This window comes from Theobroma umbraticum, unplaced genomic scaffold (genome assembly GCF_002168275.2).
Source record: "Theobroma umbraticum cultivar Fairchild unplaced genomic scaffold, ASM216827v3 scaffold_239.1, whole genome shotgun sequence".
NCBI lineage: Eukaryota > Viridiplantae > Streptophyta > Magnoliopsida > Malvales > Malvaceae > Theobroma > Theobroma umbraticum.
In genome coordinates, this window is record NW_018397273.1 from 1,012,320 (window position 1) to 1,030,196 (window position 17,877).

Below are 17,877 nucleotides of genomic sequence, written 5' to 3' on the forward strand. Positions count from 1 at the left end.
TTTAAAAGCATCACAAAATTATTTCCCAAGACGGAAAATCATCCATAATACCTCCAACATTTCTCCACCATGTTTGTGAATATGGCCATCATATCTTTGAAAGGTGCAGGTGCATTACATAATCCCAATGCATTCTTCTAAAAGCCAAAGGTGCCATAGGACATGTAAATGTAGTCTTTCTTGATCTTCAGGAGCATACAATTTGGTTATAACCAGAATAACCATCTAGAAGCAATAATATCCTTACCAGCCAAGCAGTCCAACATTTGATCAATGATGGAAGAGGGAAGTGATCTTTTCTGTAGCTTTGTTAAGCTTGCGATAATCCATGCACACTCTCCATCCAGTCACCGTTCTTGTTGGGATGAGCTCATTATTGTCATTGGCAACCACAGTCATTCCTCCTTTCTTAGGAACACATTGAATTGGACTTACCCATAAGCTATCAGAGATAGGATAGATTATTCCAGCATCCAACCACTTGATGATTTCCTTCATGACTACTTCTTTCATGATGGGATTCATCTTTTTGCTGTTCAATTGTGGCTTTGTAATTTTCCTCAGGAGGATTTTGTGATGCAACAGAAGGGCTAATTCCCTTAATATCGGCTATGGTCCATCCTATTGCTTTTTTGAATCTTTAGTGTCCTCAATAACTTCTCCTCTTGCATGTTAGTAAGAAGCAGCAGAAATATAACTGGAAGAGTAGAAGATTTTCCAAGAAAGCATACTCAAGTGATCAGGCAGAGGTTTCAGTTCCAAGTAGGTGGTTCCTCAATGGAGGGCTTAGAAGCTGGCATAAAGAAGCTGAGATATCTAAAGACTCAAATTGATGATTAGTTTTATCTGGAGTGAGCATTTAACATTAGAATATTCAATATTCCATCATCCCTGTCGGATTAGCAACTACATGCTTCAAGAGGATCATTGGGATTTTCTTCTAAGAAAACCTCTTGTGTACAGTTATTTACCCTGCTCACAGAAAACAGCTTCAGATGTCGTAGGTAATTTTAAAGCTTTGAAATATTAAATGTTACCGTGTTGGTCTTGACTCTCAAAGTGAGCTCACTTTTTCAACATCATCAATGCTCTAGCAGTTGCCTAAGAATGGCTCCCAGGATGATTGATTTGCCTATCTTCCTTCCATGTCAAGAATTAAAAATCAACTGGAAAATATTTATCAACCTTGACAAGACATTTCAATAATTCCCCTCGGGTACAATGGACGATCAGCCAATTGCAAGTACAGAAGTGGGTTTTGCTTCCCCCAACCAAGTTTCTCAAAAATTGCAGCATTAAATTGATACTTGCACTAAATCACTCAAGCTTTTGTAAATATAATTACCAATTGTGCAAGGGATTGTGAAACTACCTGGATCTTTGGTTTGGGTGGCAGTTTATTTTGGAGAATTGCACTACACTCTTCTGTAGGAAGACAGTTTCAAACTCACCTAGCTTTCTCTTTTGGAGAGGATGTCCTTCAAGAACTTGACATAACTGGGCATTTTTCAAAAGCTTCAGCAAGGAATATTTATGTGTAATTTCTTGAGACATTGAGGAACTTCTGAAATTGCTTTTTCAGCTTTTGCTTTTGAGTCTTTGGGGAAAGGTTGTAGGAGGATGGATGACTTGAGAGGTTTCTTATTTTCAGCCTTGTCATCATCTTTTTGTTGAATTTCAATTTCATTCTCACACTTCCTTCCTTATCAACATGTTCAATCTCAGATTCAACTGCTTTGATTCACCCCTTCAATCTCTTTTTTCCACTCCTTAAAGTGATTGCTTGGCATTGTTCCTTACCTTTAGGATTGATTTGTGTGTCACTTGGTAAGGAACCTTGAGGTCTATTGTTGATGGAAATTGGCGAGCTGTCCACTTGGCTCTCAAGATTTCTCAGGAGGCTCCTTGACTTTGAATAGTTGCATCAGTCTTGGATATATTTGCAAAAGGAGTTCTTCCAATTGGGACTTCTTTTCTGAAATTTGTGGTCTAGCTTGTTGATGAAAACCAGGAGGCATGATGGGTTTTGGATGGAAGCCTGCATTGTTCTCCATGAAAAGTTGGGGTGGTTTCTCCAACCAGGATTATAAGTATTGGAGTATGGGTTATTTTGCTGCCTGTTGAAATTCCCCACGAACTGGACTGATTCGGAATTATATGGACATTGATCATATGAATGACTATCTCCACACATCTCACAAACAACTAATGAATTTTGAACTGCATGAACTCCCAGTGTATCAAGCTTTTGGACGACGCAGCTACTTGAGTAGATAAGGTGCCGAGTGCATCAATTTCATAAGCTCCAACAGCTTTTCTCGAGCCTGACCTTTCTGAAGGCCATTGATAATTATTGGAGGCCATCTCTTCCAACAAATTGTAGGCATCTACAGCATTCTTACTCATTAATGCCCCACCAGCAGCAGCATCAATATGGTTTTATTGACCCAACAACCCATTGTAGAATGTCTGAACTTTGCAACCAATCAGGAATCCCATGATGTGGACATCTTCTCAGTAGTTCTTTAAACCTCTCCCAGGCTTCATACAAGGACTCACCATCAAATTGTATGAATGAGGTGATATCGTTCCTCATCTTTGCAGTCTTGGCAGGTGGAAAAAATTTTGCTAGAAACTTTTGTGCCAAGTCCTCCCATGTAGTGATAGACCCATTAGGCAATGAATTAAGCCAACTTTTTGCTTTATCTCTCAGAGAAAAGGGAAACAGTCTCAATCTAATAGCATCATCAGTTACTCCATTGTACTTGAAGGTGTCACAAATCTCTAGGAAATTTACCAGATGAGAATTAGGATCATCACTAGGTAATCCACTAAACTGGACTGAAGACTGAACATCTGAATGTAAGCGGCTTAATTTCGAAATTATTCGCATTGATGGAAGGTCTCCTAATGCTTTGGTGCAAACCTGCACAAGAGGAACAGCATAATCCCGTAGTGCTCTTTTGCTTCGCGGAACCAAATTAATGGCATTATTGCCATTATTATTGTTATCCTCAGCCATTGTCTGATTTAAAGTTGCAACTTTGTAAATTCTCCCTTCGATGTCTTCTAAAAGTTCTTTCTATGTCAGGATCCAAAAGGAACAAGATTCAAGTTGTTCTTCTTTGCATGCAATGACAAGAGATCTGCGAACAAACAAAATCTAATATTAAAACAAGAAAAATAAAATTTGAAGTAAGACTAAATTGCTTGGTATTAGTATTAGTATAAATTCTAGAAACAATTCCCCGGCAACGGCGCCAAAAACTTGTCAGTTAAAATTCTACTACGCAAGTATACGTATCGAATAGATAGTATATTAGCAAGTAGAGTATCGATCCCGCGGGAATTGATCTAAAAGTTTACTAAGTACTAAAATTATATGCAAATTAATCTTATCCAAACAATATCAAAATAATATCAAATCAAACTAAGTATAGCAGAATTAAATTAAGAAAAATCAAAATAATAAATACTCAAATAATATCAAATCAAACAAGCCTAGGATTACAATATCCCTCACACTTCATCTAAATCTTACCTCTCTTCCTAACTTATCTCAATGTTTGAATTGCTAACCTAGAGTCCTAAATTATTTATAAGGTCTCCCAACTCATCTTAAAAATATCTATTTTAACCAAAACACTATATCCCTATGTGAATTGAAATTAAAACAAACTCATTAAGTTTAGGCTCTAATTTGGCTACATATGGCCTATAGGTATATCCCTATCCTATATGCAAATCACTTAATATGATCATATGCTATCCCAATTTTAGTCTACACTAAACTCCCTTTCCCAAGTTTGTTTAGGTTTCTAGATCAATTTAATTGGTGGCCATGCAATTAAAAGCATTAAGAACAAATTGGAATAAACAATTCAATCCCATTGAAAATAAGCAAGAAAGTGATTAAAATCTAGATTACATGTGAGTTCAATTGCATCCTAGAAAAAATAATTAGTTCATAATATCTAATAAAGACAATATCCAAAGAAATTTAGCCATGAATACAGTCAAAGAAAATAAAAAAAAACACAAAGGTAAGAGAGAAAACTAATAGTTAGAGATGTATGATCTTGATTCTCTCTCCAATTCTCTTGTTTCCTTGCTTTGTTCTTGGCTCCAAATCTCCAGAATAGTTTCTTGCTGCTCCTTTTGCTGCCTCTCTTGCTGCCTCTCTTGCTGCCTCCAAAATCTCTGAAAAAGTCTCCTTAAATAGGCTCCAAATAACCTAATTTTGCGAAATTTCGTTAATGTCCTTTATTTTTTTAGGGAAGTCTCTAGCGCTGCGGCGCTACTTCTCTAGCGCTGCAGCGCCGAGCTCTCTGGAATTTTGTATGTGTGCTTCCTTTCATCAACGCTGCAGCCTTGTTCTCCCAGCACTGTGGCAGTCTATCAACTTCAAACATGAGTTTCACCTGATATGTTAAGAACTGGGCAAAGTAGTAAACATAAAAGTTTTATCCCTATCTCTTAACTTTCCAATGGATTAAAAACAATCAATTGGACTTCTGGATTGAAAGATTTGCTCCAAATACTGCATCATGTTAGTCTTTACATCCTGCTGCAGTGGTCCGAATTGACAAATGTTTTGACCATGATCCAATCATAACTGGGCCAATTGGTGAACATAAAAATTGTTTCCCTTCTTCTTATAATTTGATTGGTCAAAGAATCACCTCATTTGGAGTTTTTTAGAAAGAGATATGGTCAAAATATTGAAACATATACGAATGAAGCTATCACCATACTTGCACTGATTTTCATCCAATGAGTCTTTTTCATCAATTTCCTACAAACCATAGGAGAAATTAGCAATAACTACTCTTAAAGTAATTTAAAATAAAATAATCTAAAATTTAACTAAAATAACTTAAATTAATCACTTAAAAATAATCAAACTTAACTAAAAAAAAACCTATAATGCTAAAATTCGAACATAAAATCTCAAAGATGCTAGCCTACTTAAGCTCCCAAAATGAGTCAAAATAACTCTATATAATAGAGTTATCACACAACCTTTTGAAATGCCTCTCAATTTCTTTCTTGATTGAATCTGGATCATCAACTAACTCATCATTCACTAACAAACTGACTATGCAATTAGTCTTCCTCCTGTTAGATTCCATTGCATGAAAATATTTACTGATCGTATCCCTCTCAACTGCCCATTTAGTTTGAGATTGTTGTTTCCACTGCCTTTCTTTTGTTTTGTATAATGACCAAAGCGCTGCACGTTTTCTCATAACATTTTCCCTAATTAAGTCATCATCTCTTATCTCCACCCATTGAATTTCCATATTCTGAATCTTAGTTTGAAGAGATTCAATTCTTCTAAATATATCACCATACTATCTCATGTTCCATTTAGTTATCATCGACCTTAGATTTTTCAAACACTACCATAATCGAAGGCTTATTGAACTAACAAACTTCACTTTCTCCTAATTGGATTTAACTAGCACTTGAAAGACTTGTCTTCAGGCTATAAATTAAATAATCTAAATGGCTTTGGTCCTCAGTTACAAATCTTGTCCCTTACATAATCCTCCAATATGAAAAAATCATCCCCTCACATAGTCACTATCCCACCAATATTACCCTTTGAATCCATAGCTAGACCTTTGATTCTATCCTTACACCAAATCGACTCGAAAGTGGGCTACAAACAGTGTTTAAGCTAAAAATACTTAATGGTTTACAAATTTTAATTTATAAATAAATAATAATAAGAATAAAAATAATTATAATAAAAATTAGCAATTGAAAAACTTTGATGTAAACCTATAAGAATTAACATAAAAAATTATAAAAATGTAACAAACATTTTTAAAATATTGACGTCAATGTGTGAGATTTAATGTCACAAGTCAATTAAGTTAAAATAAATATATATTTTGTAAAAAATTAAATATTAAAATTTATGTTATCAAGCTAAAAGTATTTAATAATTTACAAATTTTAATATATAAATGAATAAAAATAAGGATAAAAATAATTATAGTGAAAATTACCAATAGAAAAAGTTTGACGAAATTTGTAAGAATTAGCGTAAAAAATTATAAAGGTGGAATAAGTATTGTTAAAATATTGGTGAAAATGTGTAAGATTTAATGCAATAGGTCAATTAGGTCAAAATAAATATAATTTTAGTGAAAATTAAACATTTAAATTTATATTCTCGAGCTAAAAGAATTTAACAATTTATAAATTTTAATTTATAAATGAATAATAAGAAAGATAAAAATAATTATAGTGAAAATTAGCAATTGAAAAATCTCTAAGTAAACTTGTAAAAATTACCTTAAAAATCATAAATGTGAAACAAGAATTGTTAAAAGATTGACGTATATGTATGAGATTTAACATAATAAATTAATTAAATTAAAATAAATATAATTTTTGTAAAAATTAAATATTTAAATTTATATTATTGAGCTAAAAGTATTTAATGATTTATAAATTTTAATTTATAAATGAACAATAATAAGGATAAAAATAGTTATAGTGTATATTAACAATTGATAAACCTAGACATAAATTTAAAAAGAATTAATGTAAAAAGTCATAAAAGTAGAACAAATATTATTAAAATATCAATATCAATGTGTGAGAGTTAACGTAGCCAATCATTATAATAAGTTTAAATAAGTTAAATTAGTTATGTATATTGTTAGTATTAAAAAATAATATTCTTATATTTTAAAGTAAAAAAAAGAATAAAAATAAAAATTAAATAACATTTAAAATTAGATAGATAAGTTTACAAATTACCTATGTTGTTAACATAAAATAGATAAATATAAGATTAACTATGTTGTTTATCTGTTAACCTATTAAATAGAATTTTATTTTTTTAAAAAAATTATATTAGTTGATCTTACAATAAAGTTAGATTTATTTGAGGACTGACTGCCTACAAAGAGAAAAGAGAACAACTTAAGGAAGAAAAAAAGGGAGAGAAAAACTTGACAAGAAAATAAAAGATTTTGATTTTTTATTTATTAAATACTAAAAAGTTTTATATATTTATTATTAAGTTTCTAGAAGAATTTAATTTTATCTCATTTTGATGGCATTAGTGCATAAAATACAATCTTTTAAAATTTGAGTGATAGTGAAAAATGTTTTCTACAACATAATTTAATAAAAATGTTTTAACAGTTTATCTAAATAATAAAAAATATTTAATTTTTGTGTAAAATATTTTACACAAATTTTAGCCAACAAATTATTTTCCTATTACCAAAAGATCAATCACATTCCCATCGTCAGAGATTCACATTCCTTTTAAAAACCAATGTGATGTTACTTTCTTGAGCAGTGGGAAACTAATTAATTATTTTTTTGAACTAAACTATCTCTTTTAAAAAAAAAATCCAATATCTTTCTCTCTCATTTAAAGTACTTAAATTACTTAATTTAATTATGAACAAAGAAAAAAAATACAAATCTCATTTAATTAATTAACTAATTAAGTTGTGAATGAAAATAACTAATTAACTAATTTAATTATTAACTAATTTAAATTAATTAATTTCATTGATGAATTTAATTATAAAATAATAGAAAATGGAATTTTAATTTAATTAATTATTTAACTAATTTAATTATAAATTTAAAAAAATCACATTTAATTAGTTAATTAACTACTTAATTTGTTAATTAAAATATCTAATCAACAAATTTAATTATAAAATAATATAAATTAATTTAATTAATTAATTGAATTATAAAATAATAAAAATGCAAATTTCATTTAATTAATTATTACTTTAAATTAACTTAATTAACTAATTAATTAGTTATTGAAAAATAACTAATTAACTAATTCAATTGTAAACTAGTAAAAAAATGTGAATTTCAATTTAATTAATTAGTTAAGAGAATCCGCGAACATAAACCCAGTGGTCCCTCGAACCAAAAATATAATAATGATAAAACCCCTTTAAGAGAGAATTGGTAGCCGTTGGGGGAATTTGAATTGAAACATGTCGTCTTGAGTTTTATACTAAGAAATAAGGAAAAAATTAAAGAGGAAAAAGAAAGGAGGGAAAATGAGTTGGAGTGTGTCAGTGCGTCAGCGGCTCATCCAACGGCTGTGTGTGTCTAACGGATGCCTTCACTTCAAAATTTGAAATGCTTTCTTTGTTTGTTTGTCAAACCAAAAGTTTGTCATTTTGAAAATGTTTTCTTGGACAACGTACCCCACCACTCCCTATCTAATCCCATTGCTTCTCTGTTGCTGACCCTTTTCTACCATTTCTCTCCCTCTTCGAGCTCACCTGACTGCCAAATCCCAAATGGGTACTTGTTTTAGCAAGAAGAGAGCTTCTTCCTCTAATCACTCTCAGCCCCAGCCTGCCTCGCATCTTCCTGTTCCTGTTTCTTCAGCACCGTTAGCGGCGGACACCGCCCTGAACAATAATTCTTCTCATCATTCCCTCAATGCGGGAAGCGATCTCAAGATTTACCAGGTTGCTGAAGGAGAACAAGTTGGAAAAGCCAGCCAAGAAGAAGACAGCTTAGTGAAGAAGGAGGTATTTGTCATAAAACACAGAAAGAGCCATGACAGAGACAGGCGCTCCCCGCCTCCGCAAAAGGCAGCACCACATTCTACCGAAAACGAGTCTGCTTCCTCCGTTTCGGACGAAGGCGGTATCTGCAACATCAATACTGCGGTGAGGACGTCCAGCTGCACTAAGGAGGAAGTAGATGCCATTTTGATACAGTGCGGGAGGCTTAGCAGAAGCAACTCTTCTGGAAAGACGGCTTCTTCTTCCAGAAAGTACTCTGGTTCCAAGCGGAGTTACGATTTTGATAACGAAAACGACAATGATCATATTGGAGTTGCCTCCGCTGACTATGGTTCCAGGAAGAAAGGAAATGATGGTTTCTGTGATGATGACCGCCCACGCCACCGGCAATCAAGTAGGTCTTCTTCTTCTCAGGGAAGGAGGAGAACTCCCAGCAGGGAAAGAGAGCAGCACCAGCAACGCTCCGGAAGCAGAGAAAGAGGGACGAGCAGCGGAGGAAGACGAGTGAGCCGATCGCCGGGAAGAAGATCAGAAAACACTCAAGGTAGCCTTGGTAGCAATGCTGCCAATGCCACTAATAGACCTGGAAAGATGGTCTCTGTTCCTGCTACTGTTTCGTCATTGGTGATGGATAAGAGCACCATTGGTGCTGCTGGTGTAGAAGCTGCGACAACTACTGCAAATGCCATCAAGCGCATCTCTGTGAAGAGGAATGTCGGTGAGGCGGCTGTAGGCTCTAGGGGAGCTGCTTCACCACGCTCTCAGTCCCCTGCAAGGCCAAATCCAAATGCTAATAATGCTAAAGGCTGCAATGAGAATCAGCTACAGCCAACACTTAGCCGCAGCTCCTCAAGGAAAGCAGAGCATTCGCCTTATAGAAGAAACCCATTGAGTGAGATTGATCCCAACTCGCTTGCATATCCACAATCAGCTGCCAACAAGACTTCCACCTGCATCAACAAGGGACAAGGAGGGCTCAAGGAATACACCAATGTAATTAATCAGGTACTTGCTTTCTTAAATCTTTATTGATTCTGTACTAGAAGCTTTTTGTTAAATCTACTGCTCAGCAGATTAGTAGGCAAAACCTTTTTTTAAAGAATATTTTATTTTCATTTTATGGTTGCTGTCAGCTAAGGTATAAGTATCTTAATGTGATTAAGAGCTGGTGATTCAACTTCAATATTCATTCTCGATTCTAATACTTACATCAAGACTTGATTTTACAGAAATTGAATGCTGAGATGAGCCACAAAGTCATTGTTCAAGGAGCTAATAAAGCAGGCAGCATTGGTACAGCGGATAACAAGGTCGCAAATGTGAATAGCACAGCAAAGGAGCAAAGGATGGTTGAAGAGGTAAAGACCGAGCCACCAATGGCCGGAGCTGAAAATCCGAAACCTCAAACATTAACAAGAAGCAGATCCTCTAGGCGATCACGAGATCTGGACCTGAATCCAGAAACTTTGTTGAATCCCATCCCATCATCATATACCACACTATTGCTTGAGGACATCCAAAATTTTCATCAAACCAACAATCCCCCTTCATTCTCACTCCCATCATGCGTCAGTAAGGCCTGTTCCATCCTTGAAGCAGTTGCGGACCTCAACTCCACTACAAGCTCCAACCTCTCTTGTGCATTCTCTGAGGATAGAAAAGGTCTCTCAACCGATGAGTCAAGCAAGAATGGCTACAATGCCACTGTTGGGAGGAAAATGGCAGAAACCAGAGACCCTTTTGTTGAATCCGAGGTAGTTGGCGGAGATGATCTGATGGAGCCAAGTTTTCACAAGTATGTGACAGTGAGGAGAGGTGGTACATTGGGCGGTACAGACATGGAGGAGCAAGAATCATCTGGTAGCAACAGCTTCGTGGGCAGCGGGCAGCAGCAGCATTGGGGCTTTTCATCCTCCTCGTGGGAACCCAATTCAGCGGATTCAACTGATCGCTGGACTTCAAGAACTAAAAGCAGAGAAGAGGATCACAGTAGTTCCCTGGAACTCCAGAGACAAGCCGTGGCTGAACCAGAATCAGGCAGTGACATAAAAAATAGTACTAGAAAGGGATTGAGTGGAAGAAGAAAAGACGCTGATCTCCAACACGTAGGTATTGGACGAGCTGGCAAGATAGGTGCTGGTAAAGGTCTTCACCCTGTAGCTGCATCAACATAGCAAGGATGATTACGGTTACCCATTCGAGTTGTAGTTTTCAATTGCCAACTTTATTGTATTGGTTGCATACTTACAACCACTTTTTCTTTGCTCTTATTTGAATCCAACATCTTTTAAGTTTTAATCAAACAAGACAGAGAGTCCAGATCCAGAATCAAACAAGCCTGTTATTATTTTCATGTCGGGTGCGAGAAAATGAAAGAGAGGAAGAATTTTGTTTTTCCTCCTTGTATGAAATAAGGAAACCAAAGAAAAAAAGGGTCAAAATTGTTAATAAAAGGTGAAAAAAATTTGATTATTTTTCAGGCAACACGAGCTTTTTGTTTAGCTCCGCAAATTTCATCACCTGGAAAACTCTCTTCTATTAATGGGATGAAGCTGAAGCATTAATTGACCCACGAGATACAAATGATGGGTGTGCCCCTCCTCGGTTGAAACTTAATATCAACTTCAAATTTCAAAGTTGGTTTTACAATGTTTGACGTGATCAAGCGTTAATGTAAATTTCCATTCTTGCACTCATAAATATTCCTTTTTGGCATAGACAACTCTAAATTTGTAGCAATCCCACCATAATGTACAACTAGTAATTTGAATTTTCCTTCATTAGGAATCAACCATGTACAGTGCACATGATGACAGCTTTTAGTAACTGACAACAGCAGGGCAGTTTTGTAATTGCAGGTTGTCTGTTAAAGTTATTTGTGCAATTTAGATTCTTAAGTTTGTTAGTCTGATGGCTTATTGTCACAGGAAGTTAGTCTTGTTAGTATTAGCTATAGATAGTGCAATGTAACAGAATTCATTTCTAGTAATGAGAATTACAGAAATTACAATTCTCTTCTTTGTTCTTCACTCCATATTTCGGTTTGCAACTCTTATATGGCATCAAAGCAGGTCTTCTATTTCTAGGGTTTTCTTGTCTAATTTTCTTTTGAAATTCGATAAGATTAGTCTCAATCTTTGATTTAGTCTAGGTAATCATCCCTCAAATTGATTTGATTTCTATAATCACTTAAAATGGTATTCTTGTATGGATCAAAATCTATGACCAACACATCTTTTGTGATCTTGGCAAGGTGCCAAATCGTTATTGTAATAGGTTGAGTGTCTTTATGTCCAAGTTTTTTAGCAACAGAAAAAGACATCAGTGACACACTAGCACCTCAATCGCATAAAGCTTTGAAAAATTTAGAATCACCAATGGCACTGGGTATTGAAAAACTCCTTAGATTTTTAAGCTTTGGTAGCAACTTGTTCTAAATAATAGCTTTGCACTCATCAGTGAGTACCACTGTCTCATACTCACCCAATTTCCTATTCTTTGTTAAGATATCTTTCAAAAACTTAACATATGAAGGCATCTACTTAAACACTTCAACGAAAGGGATGTTGATGTGGAGCTTTTGGAATACTTCCAGAAATTTCTAAATTTAAGTATCCAATTTTGCTTCTAGAAATGCTGAGGAAATGGAGGAAAGTGTGGTACCGATGAATCCTTGACTTGCACTTGCTTGTCTAACTTTCCAACTTCTGATTCATTCTCAATTGGCTTCTCTTGTGGCTCTTCTTGCTTACTATTACTGCCAACCTCTTTCCCACTCTAAAAGAATATTGCCATACAAGGTTCCTTGCCTTCCTTACTTGGATTAGGTTCAATATTACTTAGTAAGGCCTATTGTTGATAGTATTGGCTAATTGCCCCACTTGAGTCTTAAGATTTTTTCAATAAAGCTACTTGACTATGAATAAAGGCATTTGTCTTAGCCATATATTGCATGAACAGTTCCTTCATGGATGGCTTCTTTTCTTGCACTGAAGGTCTAAGTCATTGTGGAAAATCTAAAGGAAAATCCTATCTTGGAGTTGATGAAGGGCCATGATTGTTGTTCCAAGAAAATTGGGTCGATTCCTCCACCCAAGATTATATGTGTTGGAGTATGGGTTGTTTTGTTGCTGATTTCTCACAAATTGCACTAACTCGGTACTCATATAACACAAATCTCTCGAATTTCCCTCACCACAATAGTCATAAGTAATAATGGGGCTCTGTATCAAATGAACTCCAAAGGAATTAATTTTCTTTGTGAATGCGACTACCTAAGCAATTAATGCATTAATAGCATCCAACTCATGCACATTAGCGACCTTTCTTGGCAAGGCCCTCTCAAAATGCCACTAATAGTTGTTGGAAGCCAACTCTTCTAATAAATTATAGCATCATCAATTAACTTAGCCATGAGAATGCCACAAACTACGGCGTCAATGGTAGTCTGAATTGGATTCAACAACCTGTTATAAAATATTTGCACTTGCAGCTACTTGGGCAGGCCATGATATGGGCATCTCCAAAGCAAGTATTGCTCCTTAGCCATTTGAAGCCACTTACAAAAAATGTTTAAAATCCAACTACATGAAAGAAGTATCGTTCCTCATTTTAGCAATCTTAGCAAGAGGAAGAATTTAGCTAGAAACATTTGTGCAAGGTCGTCCTAAGCAGTGATGGAGCAGGTGGGAAGAAAATTCAACCAAATTTTAGCCTTATCCAGTAGTGAGAAAGGGAAAAGCGTCAACCGAATGGTGTCTTCAATGACCCCGTTGTGCTTAAAGGTACCATAAATCTCCAAAAAGTTGGAAATGTGAGCATTCAAATCATCATTCGGGAGGCTTTCGAATTAAACTGACTTTCCGATCATTTGAATGATGGCTAGCTTAATCTTAAAATTGTTGGTTTGAATTGCCAACCTCTGAATTCTTGAATAAAGTCCTTGGACTAATGGAACAGCATAATCCTTCAATGATTAGTTATCAACTACATGTCTTTGAATTGGCTGTTCACATTGATTCTCAACCATTGTATCAAATTGATTGGAGTCTTGAGAGTTTTGTCTAAGTAATCTCTAGAAGGTCTTCTCAATTTCTAGATCACAAAGGACAATTTCCAAGCTTTTTACTCTTCTTATGTGTTGGCCAAAAAGTACTTGAAAATAAAGAAATCAAAGTTTGAATTAAGACTAGTTTGCTTGATATTAATAATAGCAAAAGAATAGAAAAACAACTTCCCGACAATGGCCCCAAAAAACTTGTTGATGGTTTTACTCACACACAAGCACACGTGTCACACAAATAATATAGCGGTAAGTAAGTTATTGTCTCCACAAGGAATTGTATCTAAATTCTTGTTAATTACTAAAATTTGGCACCTTAATCTTATTCAAATAAATCTAATTTAAAAATTAATTAAAACTAAAATTAAAGTAACAAGGCTAAGCTAATGAATTAATGCTAAATATTGTTAGAGGATCAGTGAAGTCAAGCCTAGGATTATGGAATTACTCTTCTCAAATTTAATTTCCCTCTTTATTCTTACATCAATGGATTGGTTGCTAGCCTAGAGTCTAAATTTATCCACAAGTCTCTGTCAACATATCGTAAACTTAACCATCATATTTAATTTTCCATATATCTATGTAAATTAATTAAGGTAGTTTCACTGATGCTTATATTTTAAATTTAGTTGCACATGGTATTTAGGTATACTTTTATCTTAAATACGAATCACGTCACCTAAGCTTTAATTGAAGTGAAGACATGTTATTCAAACCTTTGGTCTATTCTAAACTCTTTTTGTCAAGTTGCATTTAGAGACCTAAATCAATTTAATTATTGATCAAGAAATTAGAGGTAATAAGTTTAGATCTGAAATAAACAACTCAATATTCATTAATATTAAGTAAAAGAAAGTTAAAATATCCAAACTACAAGTAGAGATCAACCACAATCCTAGAATAAAATATTTAGCTCAACATATTTATAACAAAATCCAATATTTTCAGAAAATAATTCATTTCTACAATAAAAGGTAGAAAGAGAAAAATAGAACTAGTAAGAGAAAAATGAGTTGATGCAAATGATTAAAGCACCTAAAATCCTTGATTCCTCTTTTTTCCTTTTTTTTTTTGTAAGAAGCCTATCTTTTCCTCTACTAAAAGCTATTGTCTTCGTTCCTTTTCTAGTTCTAAAGAGGCTTATTTAAACCTCTCCATAGAGCCCTTTGATTTAAAAAATCAAAAGGTGTAAAATTCTTCTAGCTTGCGTGTGTGCGTTGTGGCACCAAAGCTCTTGTTCAGCTCTTTTTTTCATGCTAAGATGGCATCATGACACCTTAGCTTATATTTTGGCATTTCTGGCTAACCAAGATGGTGCTACGGTGTTGGGAGCATGGCGTTGGGGTGTCATGGTTGCTATTCCATGCTTTGCTCTTTCCAGCTTCAATGTTATCCCTTGCTCCAATTCATTCAATTCCTATTTGATTTTGGCCATGATCTAACCAAAACTAATCAAAGTGATCAACACAAAAGTTGTACGCCTTTCACATAGCTTTCCAGTGATCCCAAAATCATGATGATCAAGCATTGGTAACTTGAGTTATGCTTAGAAAACCATAACATGTTCAACATACATTTACACCAATCCACCCTTATACAATTTATTGCGGCTTCAACTTTTTTTCATTCATAGACCTTCAAAACAAAGAGCTCAATTAATAGCAACTAAAATTAAACACTTTAACACATAAATGAACTAAAATGAAAAAAATTTAATTGACTAGACATGCTTTATTTAATTAAAAAAATAACTAAAACAACTTAAACTACACCTAAAACTCGAGAACATAGCCATTTTAGCGTCTAAAATATGGCAAGATAACTCTATGTAATAGAGTTATCAAGCATCTATCAATAGATCATTTTATTATTTTTTTGGGTGTTGACTTTCATCTATCGATAGATTCCTTGAATCTATAGATAGTTTGTGCACAAGCCCTTTCACATTTTTCTCATTAAGCTATTTATCGATATATTTTGCGAGTCTATTGATAGATGATTCTCAACTTGATTGCTTTTCATCCTGTGTGGCCATTTATTGATAAATTCCTCAAATTTTTTGAGAGTTTTCAAGCCATTATGCTTTATAAAGTTTTCAAGTGGATATTTATCGATAGTTAAGGGGATTTATCGATAGAGGTTTGCCCAAATTGCCTACCTAAGCCTTCTTTCTTGTATCTATCGATAGATGTAGAACATTTATCAATAGATCAGGCTCATATTCCAAATTTTCACTCCTAGGGCATCTTATTCATCCTCATTCAATCAAAACACTTTAATTCATTCATACACCTTAAAGTTCCTACACATGTACTCCTATATATGATCAATGCTTAGATCAGAGACCTTAAATTTTAGGACTCACCATATGTTTTCATCAAAAATTGCCTAAGTGTCATGATATAGGCTTTCATATACTCAGCACATTCATCATATCATCAAAAAGTCCTAAAATATATTATAGACTCAAATTCATTCACTATGAACATAAACATATTCTCAATCTATTTAGTTCACATAAAAATCGAGGGTGTAACAATTACATACACATATGTATATTGTGCTATCATGTAGTCAAAATATTCTAACAAACATCTCCAACATTAAGAGTATATCATTCATCCCTAAGGGTATTCTATAAAGTTCTCAAATCATACTTATATTACTACACCTCTATAAGTAGTGCATATCAAATTAGGCATACCCATGATGCCATTACAAATTTAATCTACATAAGCTCACCATAGTTGCCAACATGTCATATCTAATTCAAATTTATCTTTGCCTACTCGAGGCTATAAAATATCACTCATATTTCAAATTATAATCATAGAATGGCCCTTCTTGTACATAATTAAATCTCGTACAGTGGCCAACCAATGGAATCATGTCCAGGGCTAAGTCGTTGATGGAGCATCAAATCACGCGTATTTCAAAGCAACAGACGGAGGGTCAGATCATGCTCAAAGTCTAAACATTTGATGAAGAATGGATCACGCTCACTGTCAAAGCAACTGATGAAGAATCAAAGTCATCATCCAGAGTATTCTAAATAGATGGCATCAAAGCACTACAGGTGGGATTCACAAACACAACTAATACCACCATTCTTGCTTACCACTATCCTCGTAAGTGTAGAATGTAGTCACAGGGAATAAGACTCCACTCAACCTCAAATCAAATCAAAGTTTGAAATTCCCATCATTGGATGAAATATAAATCCACAGATAAGGCCATCATGCCTTCGATATCACATATATACCATCACATCATAGGTCACACTTAGTGAGCTTCATACTTTACTAGCTCAATATCATTTTTAAGTGCCTTTAATTCTCCAAGGTAACAAACATTCATAATCCTCCAAGAGGTCAATTGTCTTAAGTAAGCTATTTATAGACATTCATCATTGTTCATTAGAACTCCTAATCTAGGCTCAAACATATACCATTATGTGGCTTGCATTACGGCGCATGGACACATCACATACATATATATATATATATATATACAATTTATTAACTTAGGCATACACATCTCGACATACATACATCATTTAAGTACCATGGCAGCGCATTCGACAATGTGTCATACATCACATGCATTTTACTCAGTAAATAAACTCACTTATAGTTATAGTTGAGGGCACTCCCACAACCAAGCTCAATTTCCTAGGCTTTAACTATTCTCTAGCTCACCAACATGTTACTAGCTTTATTTTCCCCTTGAACAAATCAAAACAATAATTATTTCTCATCTTTCGAAAGCTCCTAGTTTTTCAAACTAGGCTTTATTCCAATTACTTATAGTCACAAAAACCTAGGTTTCAAATCTTGAGTTCAAAGACCTAAATCATTACCGTAGATGTTGGGTTGCCCAAATACAAACTCCAAATCTATAGCAAAATCAAGGAGAAAAATCACCAAGGCTAGAACAAATGGGTTTCAAAATTATAAACTGATTAAATCAAAAATTGATTGGTAAAAATGCTTAAGCTTACCTCTACAGTGGTTTTGCAAGCTCCAATCCACTTCAAACAAACTCCATATCCCACTTAGGGTCTAGTTCCATGGATTAAGAATGGGGAAAGTTTATTTTTTGTTTTGAAATGGGCAAATGGCTCAAATATTTTTTTTTGGCATTTCGGGTTGATGTATCGATAGATGAAAGGCATCTATCGATATCTTCCACTAAAAATTTTGGATGTTAACCTTCATCGATCGATAGATTTATCGTGTCTATCTGTATATGGTGTACTAGACCCCTTCACATTTT

General features: G+C 34.3%; 1 protein-coding gene and 1 non-coding gene across 2 annotated transcripts; both read left to right on the forward strand.

Annotated features, from left to right (window-relative positions):
* The first annotated feature begins 2,492 nt into the window (after positions 1-2,492).
* Positions 2,493-2,599, forward strand: LOC149526432 (small nucleolar RNA R71). Its single transcript, XR_016352013.1, has one exon. It is a non-coding gene; the product is annotated as a small nucleolar RNA R71 (small nucleolar RNA).
* A 5,618-nt stretch (positions 2,600-8,217) lies between these two features.
* Positions 8,218-10,859, forward strand: LOC110426896 (uncharacterized). The gene is made up of 2 exons (XM_021442231.1): positions 8,218-9,545; positions 9,770-10,859. The coding sequence occupies exons 1-2, from the start codon at positions 8,307-8,309 to the stop codon at positions 10,712-10,714; spliced, it is 2,184 nt and encodes a 727-aa protein (XP_021297906.1). The 5' UTR covers positions 8,218-8,306; the 3' UTR covers positions 10,715-10,859.
* Positions 10,860-17,877: the final 7,018 nt, after the last annotated feature.

What these genes read in the sequence shown, in the direction of transcription:
- LOC110426896 (XM_021442231.1), top strand. Translation starts at nt 8,307, where the DNA reads ATGGGTACTTGTTTTAGCAAGAAGAGAGCTTCTTCCTCTAATCACTCT. An exon ending in ACACCAATGTAATTAATCAG is followed by an intron (nt 9,546 to 9,769) that starts GTACTTGCTTTC and finishes TTGATTTTACAG; the next exon opens with AAATTGAATGCTGAGATGAG.